Genomic DNA, 18375 nt, shown 5'->3' with positions numbered 1-18375 from the left:
GTCAGTCAGACACATGGTTGTTAACTGTGGGGGTGAGAGACGGGGGACAGGGGGTTCATTAGAGAGAGGGTGCATACTACCCAGTGGTGAGAGGAGGCCAAAATAGACACAGGAGAGTTGGGGAGATGGGGGAGAAAATACATAACGCCAGGGGCAGGGGGAGGAACCCTACTAGGGGACGTTAGAAATGTGAGAAAGTGCTGCTGAATGACAGGGTGAATAAAACTCAGGGCTGGGAGAAGAATCTCCTTGCGCTCAAGGTAATTTTTGTGGGGATAAGTGTTTGTTACCCATTGGCAGCCAAAACGGCAACCGGTAAAAGGGGGAATTCCTTGTGATGAGACGCTGTACCGGGCACCAAGAAGATCCTCCACAGCCTCTAAATTCCATTACGCTGTATCGCTTCTTCTACCAGCCAGAATGTTGGATGCTGAACTGAATTAATATCCTGTCAGCTTCCCAGAACATGGACTCCCTATGTTGTCTCCCCTGCTTGAGGCATTCTAATCCTTAGCTTTGAGGACTTTTTGGGCCACCCATACCCTCAGAGATCAGTGTTCCCCATCCCTCTACAGGCAAGACTGCACAGTTACTATACAATGTCGCACAAGGCTGAAGATGTCGCACGCACATGTGTGCACTGCCTGCTGAGAGGCAGATCTGTCTCATGTCTTTGTAAACCCAGTAAAATGTCGTAGTCGTATCTGAAAATTGTAAAAATGTGTTTGTAGATCGTGATAATACATTAGTTATATATAAACTCAACATAGAATTTGCTGGGGCTACTCAAGTTACATTAAGATTCATTTACGAGACAAATTTCAACCCAAATTTATATAACAAAAAAGGGGACTTTTTTTTTTTTAGTATGGAAGATAGGTTTGCCCGTCTATTTTCCCTTCTTACTGTTTTGCTTATACTCTACGAAGTCTGAATATTATTATTAATTATTTTAACCTTAATGCCTTTACACATTGCTGTTCTCTTCCTGGAATTTATTTTCCTAAGCAAATTTTTGCCTAAACCCTCTAAGTGTTGAAACCTCCCCCAACAAAAAAAGACATTGATTTCTGTGACACCTTCCACAGCTCTCTCCTCTCTATCCCCAGAGGTAGGAATCTTTACCCCTCTGTTTGGACATTTGGTGTCCCCCACATTCCATAAAGGGTCCATTTCTTACACATCTGAGCTCCCAAGCAATTCGCATTATTTCCTGGCATTTATCAGTTTCTTAGTAAATATTAACTAGTAAATATTAACTGAACCAATCTGCATATCCTTCTTTGCTATTAAACCAACCAGTTGTCAAATTATTCTTCTTGCTGGTTCTCAAAAGTGTCATTTATAGCTCAGTGTCCTTGGGTTCAGGAAATTAAACCTCTCCAGAAGAAGGAGAATAAATTACAGAAGATGTGGCCTCTCCAGCATTAACTATCCACTTCTATCCTCTTACCACACACATCCGGGGCTAATGAGCACAGTATGTAATTCCATGACGTACTCCAGGGAAGAAAAAAAAAAAATCTCTGGATGAACATACATCCCCTGGAATGGAGGCCCTGGGTTAATTGGGTGAATTTCTAAAAAATTATGACTGGCTTCCTGGCTCTAGTCTTTGCCCAGAAATTTGGGAACAGCAAATAACTGATATCCCAGCATCCTTCACTTGCAAGCACTCAGAGCCCAAATCAGCAGAAAAGGCTTAGGGACAGTGGTTGTTACAACTTTTGGTCTTACTAATAGTTCATTCACTCCCCATTTGGGGACACCTGACCCAAAGTCATAGGAAAAGTCAGCTTTTATGTTTATCTCTAATGAGCTTGAGCCTGTCCTCTCCAGTCCTTGGTTTTATGAATTTGGCTTTCTCTGAGCTGTGCATTCTAACGGAGCTGTTTTTCATCTGAGGGGCTTATTCCAACAGCATTGCTTGCTCCAACACCAGTAGGGAGAATTCTTTAAAAAATGGTCCTGGTAATTAGTGTCATGTAATACTGCTGCGTTGTCATAACCTCATCTCCTCATCCTTGAGAGAACGAAAAACAAAAAATGCTCAAAACCTAACCACAAAATTGTATTAATAATTTTCTTTATATAAACAACATAAATCCAGCTGGCTCCCTATAAAGAGGATACCATTCCATCCCCCACGAAATGAAATTCTTAATCATCCAGTGGGGAGTTGGGCTGGAGGAAGACAGGGGCCTGATCTTGTTATGTGCTTGCCCCCAATACCACTGCATGCCTCCCTCATTCTTACTGCAGCCCCGCCCAGCTACCTTCTGAGCTCCCCCGAAAAGTGGGGACTATTTGTTCAGGGTGGCTCAGGTATAAGGCAAGCACACGTACTCTGAATACATTCTTCTCATGTTACTACACTCTGTTTCACTACGGATGAGGAATAAGGGACTCATCATCACCGACGACTTACTCCCGCTTTCTGCCAGTTTGGCTTATATATCCTTTTTATTGCCAGGAGAAGAAAAAACAAAACAATACAGAAATACTCTGTATTCAGTGAAGGATTTCTCGCCCATCAATCCAGATTCCTCTTCCACAAACTCAAGCTCAACACCAGTGACACATCACAGGAGTCAGTTTTATGGGCACTGTGCTCACTACTTATCCTTAAAACATTCTATTTTCCAAAGATCTGTCCGCCCTCAATCCCCCCAAACCACTGTGCTTATTAGAAAACGCAGCCAGGGAATCCCGACGGTATTTACAGAATGTTCCATACTTGCACACATCAAAACACTGAATCAATTCCATTCTTACTTGATCTTCCACTTAGCATTCTGTCTAGCAACTCCTATTTTCCTAGCCTATCGCCTTTTCATCACTTCTTTGGGATAAACTGTATATTCAGCATCTGAAAGGTTACAGGTAGACAAATGTTGATGATTTCCGGAAAGAGCAATTCACACATTTCTGCCAGAATTTAGCCTTTGTTTGTTACTAATGAGATTCACCCACTGATCTTCCATGGTGCAACCTAGGCTTTGGGCCCTGCAACTTAGTTGTCACTGCAAGGGATGATGAATAGAAAGGAGCCACAGACAAAACCATATGGGTCTTGTATTATATAGGTCATGAGCATACTAAAAAAAATAATATTCTGTACACTTTTAATTCTTTAAATAGTCACAAAGAATCAGGATCTAAAAGTGGTTACTGATAAATTTGTATTTTCTTAATACCTGAAAATACTTTAAGACATAGTTGTTGGCTTAAAACAAGTCTCATCCATTTCTTTCTCTTATCACTACACTGATGATAAAAATAAAACTTTACCAATGATTACTACAGGATTATGACTAACCATCTTATGACTCTATAGATTTTCTTTCGTGTATAGATTTTTTAGCTCAGATAAATTCAAATCTTTTATGAATTCAAAAGCAGGCAAACATGGCTCCATTTCTGGTTATTTTGTATTTTTGGTCATTTGGTTGTCAGCCAATACAATTTTCATTCTTTTAAAAGAAGATGGCGATGATAGCTTGTCTCCAGCAATTGGAAGAAAATCATGTTAATCTCTCTCAAGTGGCAAAAAAATAAAAATAAAAATCATCATCTATTTTGTTAAAATAATAAGGAAAAAGAGAGGGACGCCTCAGGTCAAGATCCCAGGGTCCAGGGATCGAGTCCCGCATCAGGCTCCTTGCTCAGCGAGGAGCCTGCTTCTCCCTCTGCCGCTCCCCCTGCTCATGCTCTCTCCCTCTCTCTTTCTCTCTCTCAAATAAATAAATAAAATCTTAAAAAAAGTAAAAAAAAAAAAAGAAAAAGAGAGAGTGAAACTATGCCACACAGGCGAAAATACTAGCACCAGAAAGTAAAAGACCCATTTTGACAAGCCAAGATTTATTTATTATATATAAACTAATGCTGAACTTAGTAGCAAGTGTTAGAAAGGAACCAAGAGCTCGAAGTCACTGAGGTTTTTTTTCTTTTTTTAAATCATTTACACTTGTGTTGAAGAACATTTTAGACATCTGAAACAAAAACCACTATAATTATTAATTTGTAATTTTTAAAGAATGTTTTACAATGATTAGGTGAGCTCAAGATCATGATGAAGTTCTCAGTTTTTATGAAAGACTGATGCTGGATTGCCAATAAAAACATGCAAAGTCTTCCTTATTTTTTTTTTTTCTCCCTTTGTCTTGAGTGTACTATTAAGTAGTTGCACCTGTTTTGGTAAGTTACTTGACATCTAGGAGCCTAAATGTATACATTCATAAAATTGAAGGGCTAGGTAGAAAGACCCATTGAGATCTTAAATATTATGATTTAAGAAGCAATTAGGTTATGAAGGTGGAGCCCTCATGAGGAGATTAGTACCTTATAAGAAGAGTCACAAGAGTGTGTGCCCTCTCTCACTGCTCTCCACCCCCACAGGGACACCACCCACGTGACCAGAGAGCAGGCTCTCACCAGATACTCCCATCTGGCGCTGTAAAAGTGGGACTCAAAGCCTCAGGTCTGGGTCTCCTACCACCACCAGTAAACGGCCTCCCAATTTTTATAAAAAGGGGTTGTTACTAATTGCTGCACAGGTCATGTGAAAATGTATAAGCATGTATGAAAATTAAAACTTATATGGTATAAAAATGGGGACGCCTGGGTGGCTCAGTCAGCTCAGTGTCTGCCTTCAGCTCAGGTTATGATCCCAGGGTCCTGGGATTGAGTCCGGTGTCCTCAGCAGGGAGTCCTGCTTATCCCTCTCCCGCTGCCCCTCCCCCTCGCTTGTGCACATGCTCACGCGCTCTCTCTCTCTCTCTCTCTCTGTCAAATAAACTTAAAAAATCTTTTAAAAATATAAGTATAAAAATGTCAGACATGTCTTCCTCACATGATGCCTACTTCCCCTTTAAATCTGTCCTTGAGAACCCTTTTAATGTCACTTGAGTAAAAGAGTATATAAGGGAAATGGGTACATTTTTCAATTTTCAGGTCTAATTCTCCTTGAGGAGGAAAGTGGACATAGAGGAATTACTACAGTGATGAATGGAACTAAACTAACAGAAGCATGCTACCAAATGAAGACTATTTTTAAGAATAAATTTTCAGAAAACTTTAAAAGATCTATGTTTTACACGATTAAAATTATATATATATAATATGTACTATATATACGATAAAGCATGTTATTCACATGCATACATACAGGTACATACATACCTATCCTTGCACATACATACATACATCTTGATTTTGATGTGAAATCAAGCCATTTTTTAAAGATATCAATTTTGAGATATGTCAGTTTATAAAGGGGTTAAATCTAGAACAGAGATAGGATTGTACCGCACTTTGTACTTCATAGTGCCATCTTCTGACGACCAATGGAAGTGTAGTTCCAGTAAACCATCAGCACTTAAGCTTCCTAAGGAAAATCTGACAGGTCTGTCTTCAAGATAGACTGAGTTCAAATGATGAGTCTGTTGCTTTTCACATCTTTGAAACCAAAGGTGATACTACTTGTGACATGGGGAGGTTATGAGGGTTTGCTTATAAATGCGGCATAACCTACTGCACACTGAATCCCCCGGGTCGGGCATCCCTATGCATATAACACAAGTCACTTTTTTTTACGCTAGTCTGCATTAGGTTCTCAACAGCTGTTTCTGAGCTACTTTCCAAATGCCTGACACCACGAATTCCAGTGTTAACACTTTCTGCCTGAGAATCCTGACCTTGAGGCTTATGCCTAATAAATCATGGGTTCAAATTCCACCTCTACCTTTAAGTAATCTTGTAACCTTAGAGGTGTTAACTTCTTTAATCCTTACTGTTCTAATCTACAAAATACCCTCATGAGGTATGGAAAAGCATTAAATAAAATTACCCCCAGAGAACTGTGTAGCACAATTCTTAAACATAAAAAAAAAAAACAAAAACACAACACCTTAACCACTGTTATAAATTTTAAAAATTAAATTATGAGTCTGAGGGCGCCTGGGTGGCTCAGTCGTTAAGCGTCTGCCTTCGGCTCGGGTCATGATCCCAGGGTCCTGGGATCGAGTCCCACATCGGGCTCCCTGCTCAGCGGGAAGTCTGCTTCTCCCTCTCCCACTCCCCCTGCTTGTGTTCCCTCTCTCGCTGTCTCTCTGTTGAAAAATAAATAAAATCTTTAATAATAAAAAAAAAATTGAGTCTGAGCAGTTGAAAGCGCTACCTAGGATCACACAGGTAGAAGAAGGTGCTGAGCTGCAATTAGGTCAGTCTGATCTCTACCACGTGTTCCTAAACCCCACAGTTAAAATCTGGATGCCTTCTGGAGCTGGGCAGTAGAACATTGTAGTTCATTGGTTTTGACTTTGGAAAACAACATCCACAAATAAAGACAATATTACATAAATACAATTATTTTCTTTCACAATGAGAACAAGATAAAATACACATTATTTTAGTTAGAACTTCAGGTTGTGAGCTCAGGGGATACCTGAGAAGACATTTTTCTTTCCTTCTCTCACTATGTAAATCAGAACCCACAGATGAGAGGGACCCAAGCTGACACAGGCTCATTCCAGGGCCTTACATCACACGCTAGGAGGCGCTATAGCATAGTAATTAAGAGCATGGGCTCTCGTGCTATTTGGCATTTGAATTTAGAATCCCCTTACCAGTTGACAGCCTTGGTCAGGTAGTCTTAACCCCTGTGTGCCTTATTTTCCACATACATAAACCGAAGGCAACATCAGTAAGTACACCACGCATTTATTGTGAGGCTTAACCTGGTTTAAAGTATTCTATAATATATAGTGATTATGTATTATCGTATCATCTTTTGATTCTTTTGTTCTTCCAGAACTGAAGCTGCAGAAGAAAAGAACGGACACAATATATGGCTAACATAGTTGCACATTCTGCTTAATCCAGAAAATTAATCCAGAAAATTGTTTTTCCACATCATGCAAAACCAAGTGCTGTTAAGGCAGGTGGTGGGATGTGGGGGGGGGGGGGGGGGGGGCAGTGGTGATCAAAACTTTTTTTTGCCAGGCTCATATCACTTCTACTTCATCTGAAAACTCTGATTTCCTGCCCCAAGTAGAAAACAATAAGCATTTGTAGAGCCTCATATGTAGGTCTTGGTTTTCATCCCATCTTTGTCATATAACTTGAAGTGATAAACGTGGGGCAGGAAGTAGAGTTAGTTTTCATTCTTTTCAGAGTTTCTAAGATTTCACCTCACTCTCCAAAACTTTCTAAATAGAGTGTGGTCCCTGATAAATCCATGTAATACAGTTTTATATCATTTAGTTTGACTATTTTCTCTGCCCTTTGCAGCCCTCTGCAATTTTTTTTTAAATGAGGCAGGGATTTATTCTCATGTAACTTGACTGATAAATGCAACCTGGTATATGAGAAGATACTTAGTTATTAAATTTATATACATGTAGGGGTCACCTGGGGGTCTCAGTCTGTTAAGTGTCTTCTTTCAGCTCAGGTCATGATCCCAGAGTCCTGGGATCGAGTCCCATATCGGGCTCCCTGCTCAGTGGGGAGTCTGCTTCTCCCTCTTCCTCTGCCTGCCGCTCCCCCTGCTTGTGCTCTCTATCAAATAAATAAATCTTTAAAAAAAATTATATACATGTAAAAACAAGCATAATTTTTTTGCCAAAACATCATCATATTTCCATCCTCCCGACTTCAACTGCAACGTGCATGTTGAATAAATGCCAAAGATTTCAAGTGTTCTAGACTCTATAGTTCTCAAATACTGGACCAGTGGCTTCCAGGCTTTCCTGTGCTTTGGAAGCACCTGAGGTCCAGGTTAAAATGAAAATTACTTGGCCACTTCCTCAGGGAATCTAATCTAGCAAGTCTAAGGGCAGGGGTCAGGAAGTTGCCTTTTTACAAGCTTCCCAGGGCATTCTAATTTAGGTACACTGAGGAATATACTTGGAGAAACACTGATCTAAAGACTGTTTTCTACATAGGAATAGAAGGAGTATTAGCTGGCAAACTTTTGTATTTATTATAAAGGCTTCAACTTGGCTAGTCATCAAACCAATGAATTTCTTGGGCTGATTTAAGAAGTTATTTTTTAATAGCAGATCATTTTTATCTTTTGATTTTTAATATTTTCTAATTGAGGTGTGATTTAATATATAACATACTAGTTTCAACTGTAATTCTAAGAACATTTTTAATGTAGCCTGTCCCACCTCATGTAAACAGTTATTTGTCAACATGGTTTAGTTTTGGCATTCTTATTTGTATCATACATTATTTTTCTTCTTCGTGTATTTATTTAGAAATTAAATCCTATGGCCAGTGCTATAGAGTCATTCATAAAGCAATTCTCAGAATAAAGGGGTTCAAATGTAACCACATTCTAGCTGGGAGAATGTAGGCTAATCATTTAATGAGTCCGAAACTCAGTCTCCCTCATGGTAAAGGTGTTTAAGTAAAACAGGTTGCAAGGAAGAGTTAAGTTAACAGAAAGCAAGCATCTAGCACACTGTCAGGTAATTAATTAGTCCTCAAAAATATTGGCTGAATCTGTAACTTACATGTTGTATCAAAGGACCAACTGGAAGAAAGATACATACAACACACCAAGGGATTTGATACCTTTCAATATTTTTCTAAACTGTAGTGTCAGAAAAAGAAAAGTCTTCCCCATTTTCATATGAACTTATTTGTAGAATGAGCTCACATTTCACTTTGTGGCATCTGAAGGAAAAAGCTACCTGCTCTCAACAATATAAAGCTTCTTCAACCGTATCTGCTTCTTGCCAACATGTCACTTCAATTTTTCATGCATTGTCTTGTTTCTTTTATAATTCAGTCTCCCCCCCCCCCCCCCCCCCCTCTTCCTGCCCAATGCGAATGGCTTAGTTTACTGCAAAGACAGCCAATGAATGACTGCAAGCATTAGAAAAGAGAATTTTAAAAACAAAATAACAACAACAACAAAAAACCAATGAAAACAAAGTCTAGTAATCTGGGACTTTCCACTGGCACCATCCCTGTCCATGCATACACCATTCAGAGACCTAGCGTGTTAGGTTTCTCGTTTCCCTTTGCCATTCTAGCCCCTTCTTCACCATTCTGTGGAGGTCATGACCAACCTTACCCCATGTGAGAACACTGAATGATTAGAGTCCAGAACTCTCAATTCGTCAAAAAGGCTTGTGGCTGTTATGCTGTCCTAGTTTAAGATAGACCTCCTTGCTTCTCTCATCTTCAGATAAACTTGAAAAATGAACTTACTTAAAAGGTATTAACATATTATGGTAATATAATTTTAATAACTATATTTAATGTTTAACTATTAGCCACATAATTTAGAGCCTTCAGACCCAAAACAGAAGCTAGGTGAGGCCATACCGGTTTCCTTTATTTTTTCTTGAGGAAGTTGCAGGTGTTTAAACATTGCTGCTAACTGGGATGGGTTAGGATGTCCCAGAATTGGCTTTTACTTTAGTCTCAAATTATCTGCATGAATTTAGAAGGGAAATATACAGTCTCCATTCAGTTTTATCATCTGTGATAAGCGAAGATGGGACTGAGCTCCAAAATCTCTTCACCAATACTTCTGTCTTACCCACACCAGCATGAGATGTATGTTGATGAAAGACAGCACTTTCGGGGTGCCTGGGTGGCTCAGTTGGTTAGGGGGCTGCCTTCGGCTCAGGTCATGATCCCAGGGTCCTGGGATCGAGCCTCGCATCGGGCTCCCTTCTCAGCAGAGAGCCTGCTTCTCCCTTTCCCTCTGCCTGCCACTCTGCCTACTTGTGCTCTCTATCTCTCTGTCAAATAAATAAATAAATAATATCTTTAAAAAAAAAAGAAGACAGCACTTTCTGAAATCAAAGTACACTATGGTAGGGTAAAATTGCTCTAATCCCTTTCAGTCAGATAAGAATGGAAATATATTGAGTTGAATTTCTCTGTTCCAGACACTCTTCTTTTTACACATTAGCTTATTAAATAATCTTAAATCAGAGAAGCATTGTTATCACTTTTTTTTTTTATTGATGAGGAAAGTGTGGCTACGAGTTGTTAATTGACATGAAGTCATGTAGCTAGTGAGGCTAATCCAAAGTCTGAGTTCATATTCTTTGAATTTAACCCATATGACAGGGCAAATACTTCCTGTAAACCCTGCTCAGTACATGCTTCTGCTCAAAGTGTTCTGAATATTAGTTTGAAGGACAGGAAATCAGAAACCCTAATAATCCTCTGGAGGATAGGCAGGAGGAAGTCACATCCTCTGTAAGGACATGAGATGAAGCTGGTCCAGAATCTGCAATAGCTGCTACCAATACCTTAGCTCAGCTGCAGGGACTATTTTGGAAGATGGCAAGTTGTTGCATGTTTTAGTTTCCATTTGTCCCCCAAGGATCAATCACTGGGCTCAATTCCCTCCCTCCCTACCCCCAGCAAAATCTTATCAGAATCAACTCACTTAAGGAATTTTGATTTTCAATAAAATCATTAAATGTTGGTTGCTTGAGATATCCGATATAAAATTAACACACTAAATTGTACTCTCTAACTATAGTAATAGCTGACATGTCTTAGGATCTCTTAAAGACTGTGAAGTACAGCTATGTGCACTTAAGCACATTTTCTTTAATCCTAATAACCCTAAAAGATGGACATTATTTTCCATTTTACAGATGAGTAATTAAAGTCTGGATGGTTAAGAAACCTATCCAATGAAAAAGAGCTTGTAATATGTACATGCAGGATAAAATCTGTGACCAACAGACCCTAAAATATATATAACCCTATATAAGTTGCTCATTGGCCATGATGAAAATGTAGAGACACATAAACCAAACAAAATGTATGTTCACCACAAAGTTCAATGTGAACATATTTAGGAACTCATCTTTGTAAGATAGTTGAGTGTGTTTCCCATTGAGCAATACCACAGAATTACAACATAGATTTAACAGGAGAGGAATATAAAAGCAAATGCCTAGCTAGGAACTCCATTTGTAGGAAATAGTTTCAATGAAAAGATCCCAAGGGCACCAACAATATCACCTTCACAACAGAACTGAAAAATCAACAGGATCATTAGAGGTATACTGCTTGAGAGGTAAATTGTGTGCAAAGGTGAGAACTCATTAATGACTGCTTTGGGTTTTGAAAATGACCTAGAATCTCTTTTTAAGCCAGCTCACTCTTCAAAAAACAACTGAACATAAACAAATAAATGGTGTTCAAATCTGCATTGCTGTGATTTCCTTTGACGGTAGCCTGTTGTTCTATCATGAGTATATGTGCTCAGAGAATGTTTTAGAACTACTTCTTACTCCATGATAACTGGAAAAATTCTGAATATATTGTAGGGACCAACTATACAAAGATGGCTTGATTACAGAAGAACTATGTCATGGAAAGCAGTCACATGATAGAACAGAAAGAATATTGGGGAAAATTCTAAGTCCTTGTTCTGGTTTTCCTATGTGGCCTTAGATGAGAGTCTGTCACTTTGGACCTCACTTTTCTCATCTCTAAAATGAAGGTCTTTAGACGAGAATGCAACCTTATATTCACAATATGCTTCCCAATAACAAACTCTTTAAAGTACATACAAAGAGATTAAAACACTTGAAAGCAACACCAAACAAGTCAAGATATAATTGCAATGAAATCACTACCTACGGTATAACGATGATTCCTAGTGTTTATGAAAGCATTCTCAGAGCACACTGTCTACTTGGTTGACCTTCAGCTTGTATTTGAACGTGATGGTTTATTTTGATTTTTTTTACCTCCTATAATTATGAAGCAAAGTTCGTAGATGCCCCAGTAAACATGTCCTTTCTTCGATGCAGACTAACCATTATCTACGCTCTCTATCTCCCCATAGCAGCAAATCATACCCTTTTCTATGATTCACTAGATTAACAGACATCAACACCCGTTCACACACACACACAATAATCTATGGCAAAAAAATATTTTCATTTAATGATTTTCATTTAATGATTGCCATGATTTATGGCAAAACTACAAAAAGTTTATGATAAAATACGTGCAAACTAATTAAAACTAGATGATCGTTAAGGTCATTTTCAAAATTAGCTTAGGGATAACCCTTTCATGTGATGATTCTTCACACATAGTCAAGTTTCCTCTATATCACTGGTTTTCAAACTGTTCTCAACAGTAGACAAAAATCCGTGTTATGTATTTAGAAAAATGAAAAGAAAATGTATTTCACAGATTGTTAACAGATTAGGAAATCAATTGACAAGTAGAAAGTAAAATTGTAGAAACTTTTATATCAATCCTGCTTATGCAGTTTCAAAGCATCCTTTTATTGACACCTGTGCTCGTGGCTTTGATTTGTTATTTTTATGTGCTACATATACAATTAAATTTTAAATAGATATACAAGTAGCTAAATATGCACTTCTGTGCTAAATCATATTCTATATGATAACGCAGTTTTTCATGGTGTTGGCCAAAGTGCGCAGCATCACCCAGGCACTTTGCCACCAAAACACGTTTGAAAGAACCAGCCTAGTAACAAGATAACCCTCTTTACTTCTATTGCTTCCTCTCTTCTTTGCCAATATTTTCTTTCTTTTGGATGAGGACCGTAATTCTTGTTAATTTTCTGTCACTCAACTGACTTGTATCCAATTTTTCATTTATTTTGCTATGTCCTGATCAATCACAGATACAAACATTTTGTGAACATAATAATCAAAGTAACTGCACAGGCTAAGCCCTGGTGGATCACTTCTTATGTCCCAAGAAGTATGCAAACTCCTTTCCTAAATAAACTCATTCAGTCCTTACCTCTCAGGTAGTTTCTACAAGTAGTCCTATTTTCTTCATGGGAAAACTGGATAGGATAAGCAATTTACCTAACATCACATGTTAGGTTAGCAAGTGCTGCAGGATGTTAAAGTTTATTACAAAATATTCCTTCTCTCACTGTCCTTGAAAGTGGAAGTTACTCCTGATACTTCTTCAATGGCACTAGTCACTGTTTTCTCTATCCATATCTAGAACTTTAAACTGTTTGTTGCTGTTTTACCCAATTTTGCCTTAACACTATTTCTGTACATGACTAGACTATGAGGACATGCCTCTGTGACTGGTATCTTACTGTCCTGATGCCACACTGCGGGCACACTTCTCATGTGTGATAATGAAGACATCTCGGACAACTTCTAAAGGTTATGAAGTTCAAGTGGATTTTTTTTTCTTTTCTGGAGAAGAAAACTTAATATTAAACATCTGTTTAATCAGGTTAAATGATTTAGCTCTATTTATTAAGGGGATTTCCTTTAGAAATCACTCAACAACAGGCTCTCAAGCACACGTACCACACACAAGTGCTCTCGTGACACTCTTGAGAAAACACTGTATCGTTACAATCACATACCCCTCAGTGGTTTCAGTGATTTTTGCTTCCTGGCGGGTAGGTCGAATTCCTCCTTCCAATACATGGAGTTTGGTGTGGGATAGTTGTGATCAAATCATAAATGTTTGAGGGGTCTCTTATTAGTCATGAGGGGAATTTAATCCACAAAGATAATCCCCAAATAAGTCATTTTAAAAATTGCTATTGGAAATAGGCAACTAAGGTCCAGAATTGAAATTCGAAAAGTCAAAAATTTGCTTGTTAATATCTTCTTAGCCAAGAAAAGACCTGTCTCTAACTTGATTACACAGAAGAGTGCAATTCTTATGTCAAAGGAATGTACATAGGGCCATATAAAAGTGTGTGTGGCAAGAGTCACTCTGTGTAGGGCTTGGGAAAACAAATCCACAATTACCTCATATCAACGGCGGGGGGGGGGGGGGGGGGGTTGTTAAGGAAGACTGCTTCCTACATCAAATTTATTTGCTTAATTTTTTAAAAAAAGGTGCTTATTGTGTTTTTATTGTGATTCTAGTCTTTACTTTATCCTATAAATCAATTTAATTCTGAGGTTAGTTTAAGGCACAGAGCAAATAAGAGCCTAGAGCATCTTCAATATATAATATCATCTAAAAATAGATTCCAAAGTAAACATGTGGTATGACTGTTGATCAGAGGGCCCAGGAGAGACCTCTAAGGTGACTCCTATGGGGAGGACTATAAGCCTACCATCTGCTTAAAGTCCTTGCTTGATGGAAAACCACCAGAAGTCAGTAGACCTTCACTCCTCCCCTGCCATGTTTCTCTTCCCATTAAGTCATTTAAAACTCAATAAACCAAAGGCATCAAGAGCAGAATCACAGCATAAAGGAACTGAGGTTCAGCAGACTAAAGCACAAGCCTTCTCCAGCACTCCATGGGTCCCTTTTCACCAAGAACTTCTAAAGATTTTTTCACCCTACTATTCCTTTCAATACCTATACTACTTCTTTCTGAAGTGAATTGCTGGCTGCCTTGAAACAGCAATTTAATACTTCTACATAAGGAAGCTCTTTAAAAAAGTATAGTCATTCTACTCTAAAGCTATTAAGCCAACATATGTTTGCTTTCTTTGACCACATTTATTTGTGCACAGGTTAAATGGGTTTCTGCATTAGCTTCATAATTCATAACATTAACTTGATGTTTTGAATTTGTATGTACTTTCTAAACAGGAGGGACAATATCCAGAAAATTAAACAGCTCTTTTTTAACTCCATGGGGTTTACCAGTAAAACAATTCTTGGTTATTGTTGATGGTGAACATTTAACTTTTTTTCAAGACAAAGTAACTCTGATTGAGGGGCATCAAAGTCATTCACGATGGTGAAAATTATGGAATTTTTGGGCTTCAGCATCTAAAGTTGTTACAGAAATGTGAAGACGAAGAGCAAACGAAAACTGAAAGCTATCCAAAAAATTCATATTTAAAAGGCAAAACTGTTTTACGGTTTTCATCCCTGTGGATAAAAAACTATTATACAGTAACAATCTTTCTCTAATTGCAGCATGTGCCTTAGTGAACACATTTTTACTATAAAACAAAACTAAACTTTAGGCCTCTTGGAAAGATAATAATCTGGTATTAAAGAGCTATGCCCAGAGAAAGGGATGTTGAAACAAATATATATATATTTTTTTTTGCATTAAGAGCCTCAGATCCACATTCTTAACACTTTGAAAAGAACTTGACAATAAAAGTGATACCATCCAAAGTCTATAAGAAAATCTTTGCTAATGCTTTGCTAATGCTAATGCTTTCAACATGATATAAGCATGTGAAATGCCACTTGCTTCACACACAAGAGCACTGACTAAGAAACTAACAAAAAGTCTTTGGCTAGAAAAATCCACTGTCACAGGTGCTCATGGCTGAGCTATAGTTTTTTCTCAGCAGGACAATAAACTCACCTCTACTAATGCAACTGTTCTTACAAACCTGTTTAGTTGAGGTTCTAGCCTGCACATGAACCATATGCCTATAAGAAATCTTAACTATCACAAAGAGAATGGCCTTCTGTTAGAAACCATTAAAATACAATCTCTGCTTGCAAAATGACATATTCGGTAGTAGCATATGCATTGTCAAATCTGCTGTCACAAGGTAATCTGGATATCCAGTAAAATAAATGGCTACAGAGTAATCACAACAAGACAGGGCAATGATTATGAAAAGTTTCACTTTTTTAAGCCCAACATGCTCTTTCTGTTGAGTTGCAAGAAGAAAAATTTAAAGACCTGACGTAAGTTTTTACATACAAACGATACTGCAGAAGTTTCATATCTAAAGTGAACTAGGAATGAGTAATTCTAATTTTTGTTGTAATAAATGTGTTGGCTATTTAAAAATTTTATCCTAATAAAAATTAACACTTCCATAAAAGGAAAGATGATGGCTCTTTGTATTATGTAACCAATACTAAAACTTTAAAAGCTAGAGAGTATACAGCTTCCTGAGTCACTTAAATTATAGCATCCTTAAAAAGCAAATGCACTTTGGGAACACTAGAGATTTTCACTGTCTTTAAAAATCATCGTGGGCTGGGTTTCTATTGTTTAAGTATTTATTATTTTGTGCATATGATGACAGGCACCTACTTAAGTGTCCAAACTTTTGAGAATTTCCTTTTTCTAGAAATTACAATTATTAAACTACAACAAGAGTTCAGAGTAAGTGGCAAGACACTTAAAAAAGATGACTGATGTACAATTTGCACTGAGTCATTTAGAGTTAACCATAAATATTAAAGTGGGTTCTGTAATTGGAGCAAGTTAGTAAAATACTGGGAAGCAAAGTGATTTTAAAACCATCTGCATTTTGTGAATTGAAGTGACAAGCAACCCTTAGAAAAAATAAAAAAATATATATAACTCATATTCCATTTTAATCTGGGAAAGTCACCTGGGCTTTGTCTGCAAGGAAAGACTAAGTTTATGAACGATTAGGGCTAAATCAAACAGTCCTCACTCTAAAAGGAAAGTCTGGTTAGAAGAGTCTGAAAGAGGATGTATAGATTAGGAATGGAATCAAGAATTTTACTGCCTCATTTTTACAGATAATGAGTTTTCCTCATTCTTAATTTCAGAATTTGATATAACCCTGTTTCCCCTCTTCATTTTCCATCAGATGCACAATCAGATAATGTTTCCATTCACAGAGATTTGAAACGATCCTCATGCTGTGAGGGTTATTTTATTTCATAGTAGCCAAGGGAAAGAGGTTGCTGCCAGTATGATGTTAAGGGCATACAGAATAAAGGCTCAGTCCTGGGCAATGAAACAGACCACCTTTGTGCTTCTCTTGAGGACGAAGAATGCAAACCCATCACCAACTTTGGGACTTGATCAACAGTGGGGAGTCACAAAACTCTTTTCAACCACTGCATTTTAAACCTCCACTAAAAATAGCTTCTCTGTACTGGGGCTTAAAGTCCCATCTGTGGCCAGTGACGGAGTACAGTAGTTAATTGTTTCTGATTAGGGTCTCTGCATCAGCACTCTGAGAGTGTCTTCTAACTTTTCATCGCCTTGTGTGTTCTTTAATTAGACCTGTTCACAAGACAGCCAAATGAAAATGCCTACCACTAAGCCTACTCAAGACCTTAAAACAGGCCATTTCACAAGTCCAGGAACTTTTGTGCAAAGCTTACCATCTTCCATGATTAATCATTTTTCTCTGGTTCCGGTACCTTAAAATCAGACACACTTAGAGGAGGTAAGCTCTGTGGCTATTATGACAGCCTCTAATGTAAAGACATGGCCTGGTGACAATTCCCTCCTTGCCTCTCCATTTCCTTTATTTTGGTCTGTCACTGCCTGTTATCTGTGCTCCTACTAGGGCTGGAGAAAAACATGTTTTCTTTGAAGGGGGAAGCGCTTAGTCCCCTCACTGGTAGGAACACTGAGACTTTCTCTAAGGGCTAGGATAACTAGAAAAGGGCTCTACTCTCCCGGAAGGATTTCAGAGCCCAAAACACAGAGGTACCCTTTAACTTAGGCGGGAGATGCAAAGAGCTGAAGTGTCTGTCCTTGGCCCCCACAGGTGACTTGCAGTAGGACCAACCTGACACGGGCAGCGCCCCTCGGCTCGGGTCACTCCCGCTCCCGGACTCACCTGGTGCTGAGGACCAGCGCTGGCAGGAGAGGCAGCAAGTAGTGCGCTGGGCTGAATTTCATGCTGTCGCCTGCCGGGGTCCTCCTTCCCTCGCTGCCTTTGCTCTCCCTCCTCCTCCGGGTCCTGTCGCTCCGCGGCGCCCGGCTCTGTCCCCGGCCGGCGAAGAGCCGTCTCCAGCAGCGGACGGAAGGAAACCGACAAACGGACGGACGCCTCGCGAAGGCAGGCACTGAGAGCGGGGAGTATCTTCGGCAGTGATGTCACCAGCGAGGCGAGCCCTGCCCGGGATTGTTCGGCACGCCGCTGCTCCCGAGCCTGGAGGGCGCGTTGTCACTCGCGCTGGAGGCGGCGCGGGCAGAGGGAGGGGGGCCCGGCGAGGGCCCCGCGCTCGGGTCTACAGGCTGCGCTCACCGGGCTGCACACCGTCTTGGGGCTGATCATTCATTCTCCTTCTCTGGAGGCTGGGGAGAGGGAGGAAGGGGAGGGGAAGGGCGGGGCGGGGGTGGGGGGCGAAGAGAGAAATCTAATCTTCAGTAATTGAGCCTGAGTACTCGGCAGAATGTGAGACAGAATTCACTGGGAAGACTCTCAGACGCTCAGAGTCGCAGGCAGGTGTCCCTCACCTGATTACAGTGTTTGGAAAAATGTCGCTCTAGAGAGTGTTTAAAATATTCTAATTAGAAATGCATAATGATTAGCCTGAGGCAGATGTTAGAAAAGCAGGAGTGAGCAGTGTCCAGAAACGGACCCTGAGCCCATAACGCTGCACTGCAAGCTTCTTAGCCCGGAAACGTGGAATATAAACAGGTTTCGGGACATAAGTTAAGACGTCTGCTGCTTCTGGGTTTTGAAGATTTCTGATCTTCCTTCAATT

At 39.3% G+C, this 18375-nt stretch overlaps 1 protein-coding gene across 2 annotated transcripts in view; it reads right to left on the bottom strand.

The window, feature by feature from the left end:
• LUZP2 (leucine zipper protein 2) overlaps positions 1 to 17964 on the bottom strand; it is a 467078-nt gene extending 449114 nt beyond the window's left edge. The window contains exon 1 of one of the 2 annotated variants that reach the window (XM_032413845.1): positions 17502 to 17964. In XM_032413845.1, the coding sequence (XP_032269736.1) occupies positions 17502 to 17563 (62 nt within the window). In that variant the 5' untranslated portion in view covers positions 17564 to 17964. The remainder of the gene's footprint in view (positions 1 to 17501) is intronic. The other variant, XM_032413846.1, reaches the window with a different exon arrangement.
• Between the last annotated feature and the right edge of the window lie 411 nt (positions 17965 to 18375).

This window comes from Phoca vitulina, unplaced genomic scaffold, assembly GCF_004348235.1.
Source record: "Phoca vitulina isolate PV1807 unplaced genomic scaffold, GSC_HSeal_1.0 scaffold16, whole genome shotgun sequence".
NCBI lineage: Eukaryota > Metazoa > Chordata > Mammalia > Carnivora > Phocidae > Phoca > Phoca vitulina.
The sequence above is the reverse complement of the archived record's forward strand: the minus strand, read 5'-3'. Positions and strand labels throughout refer to the sequence as shown.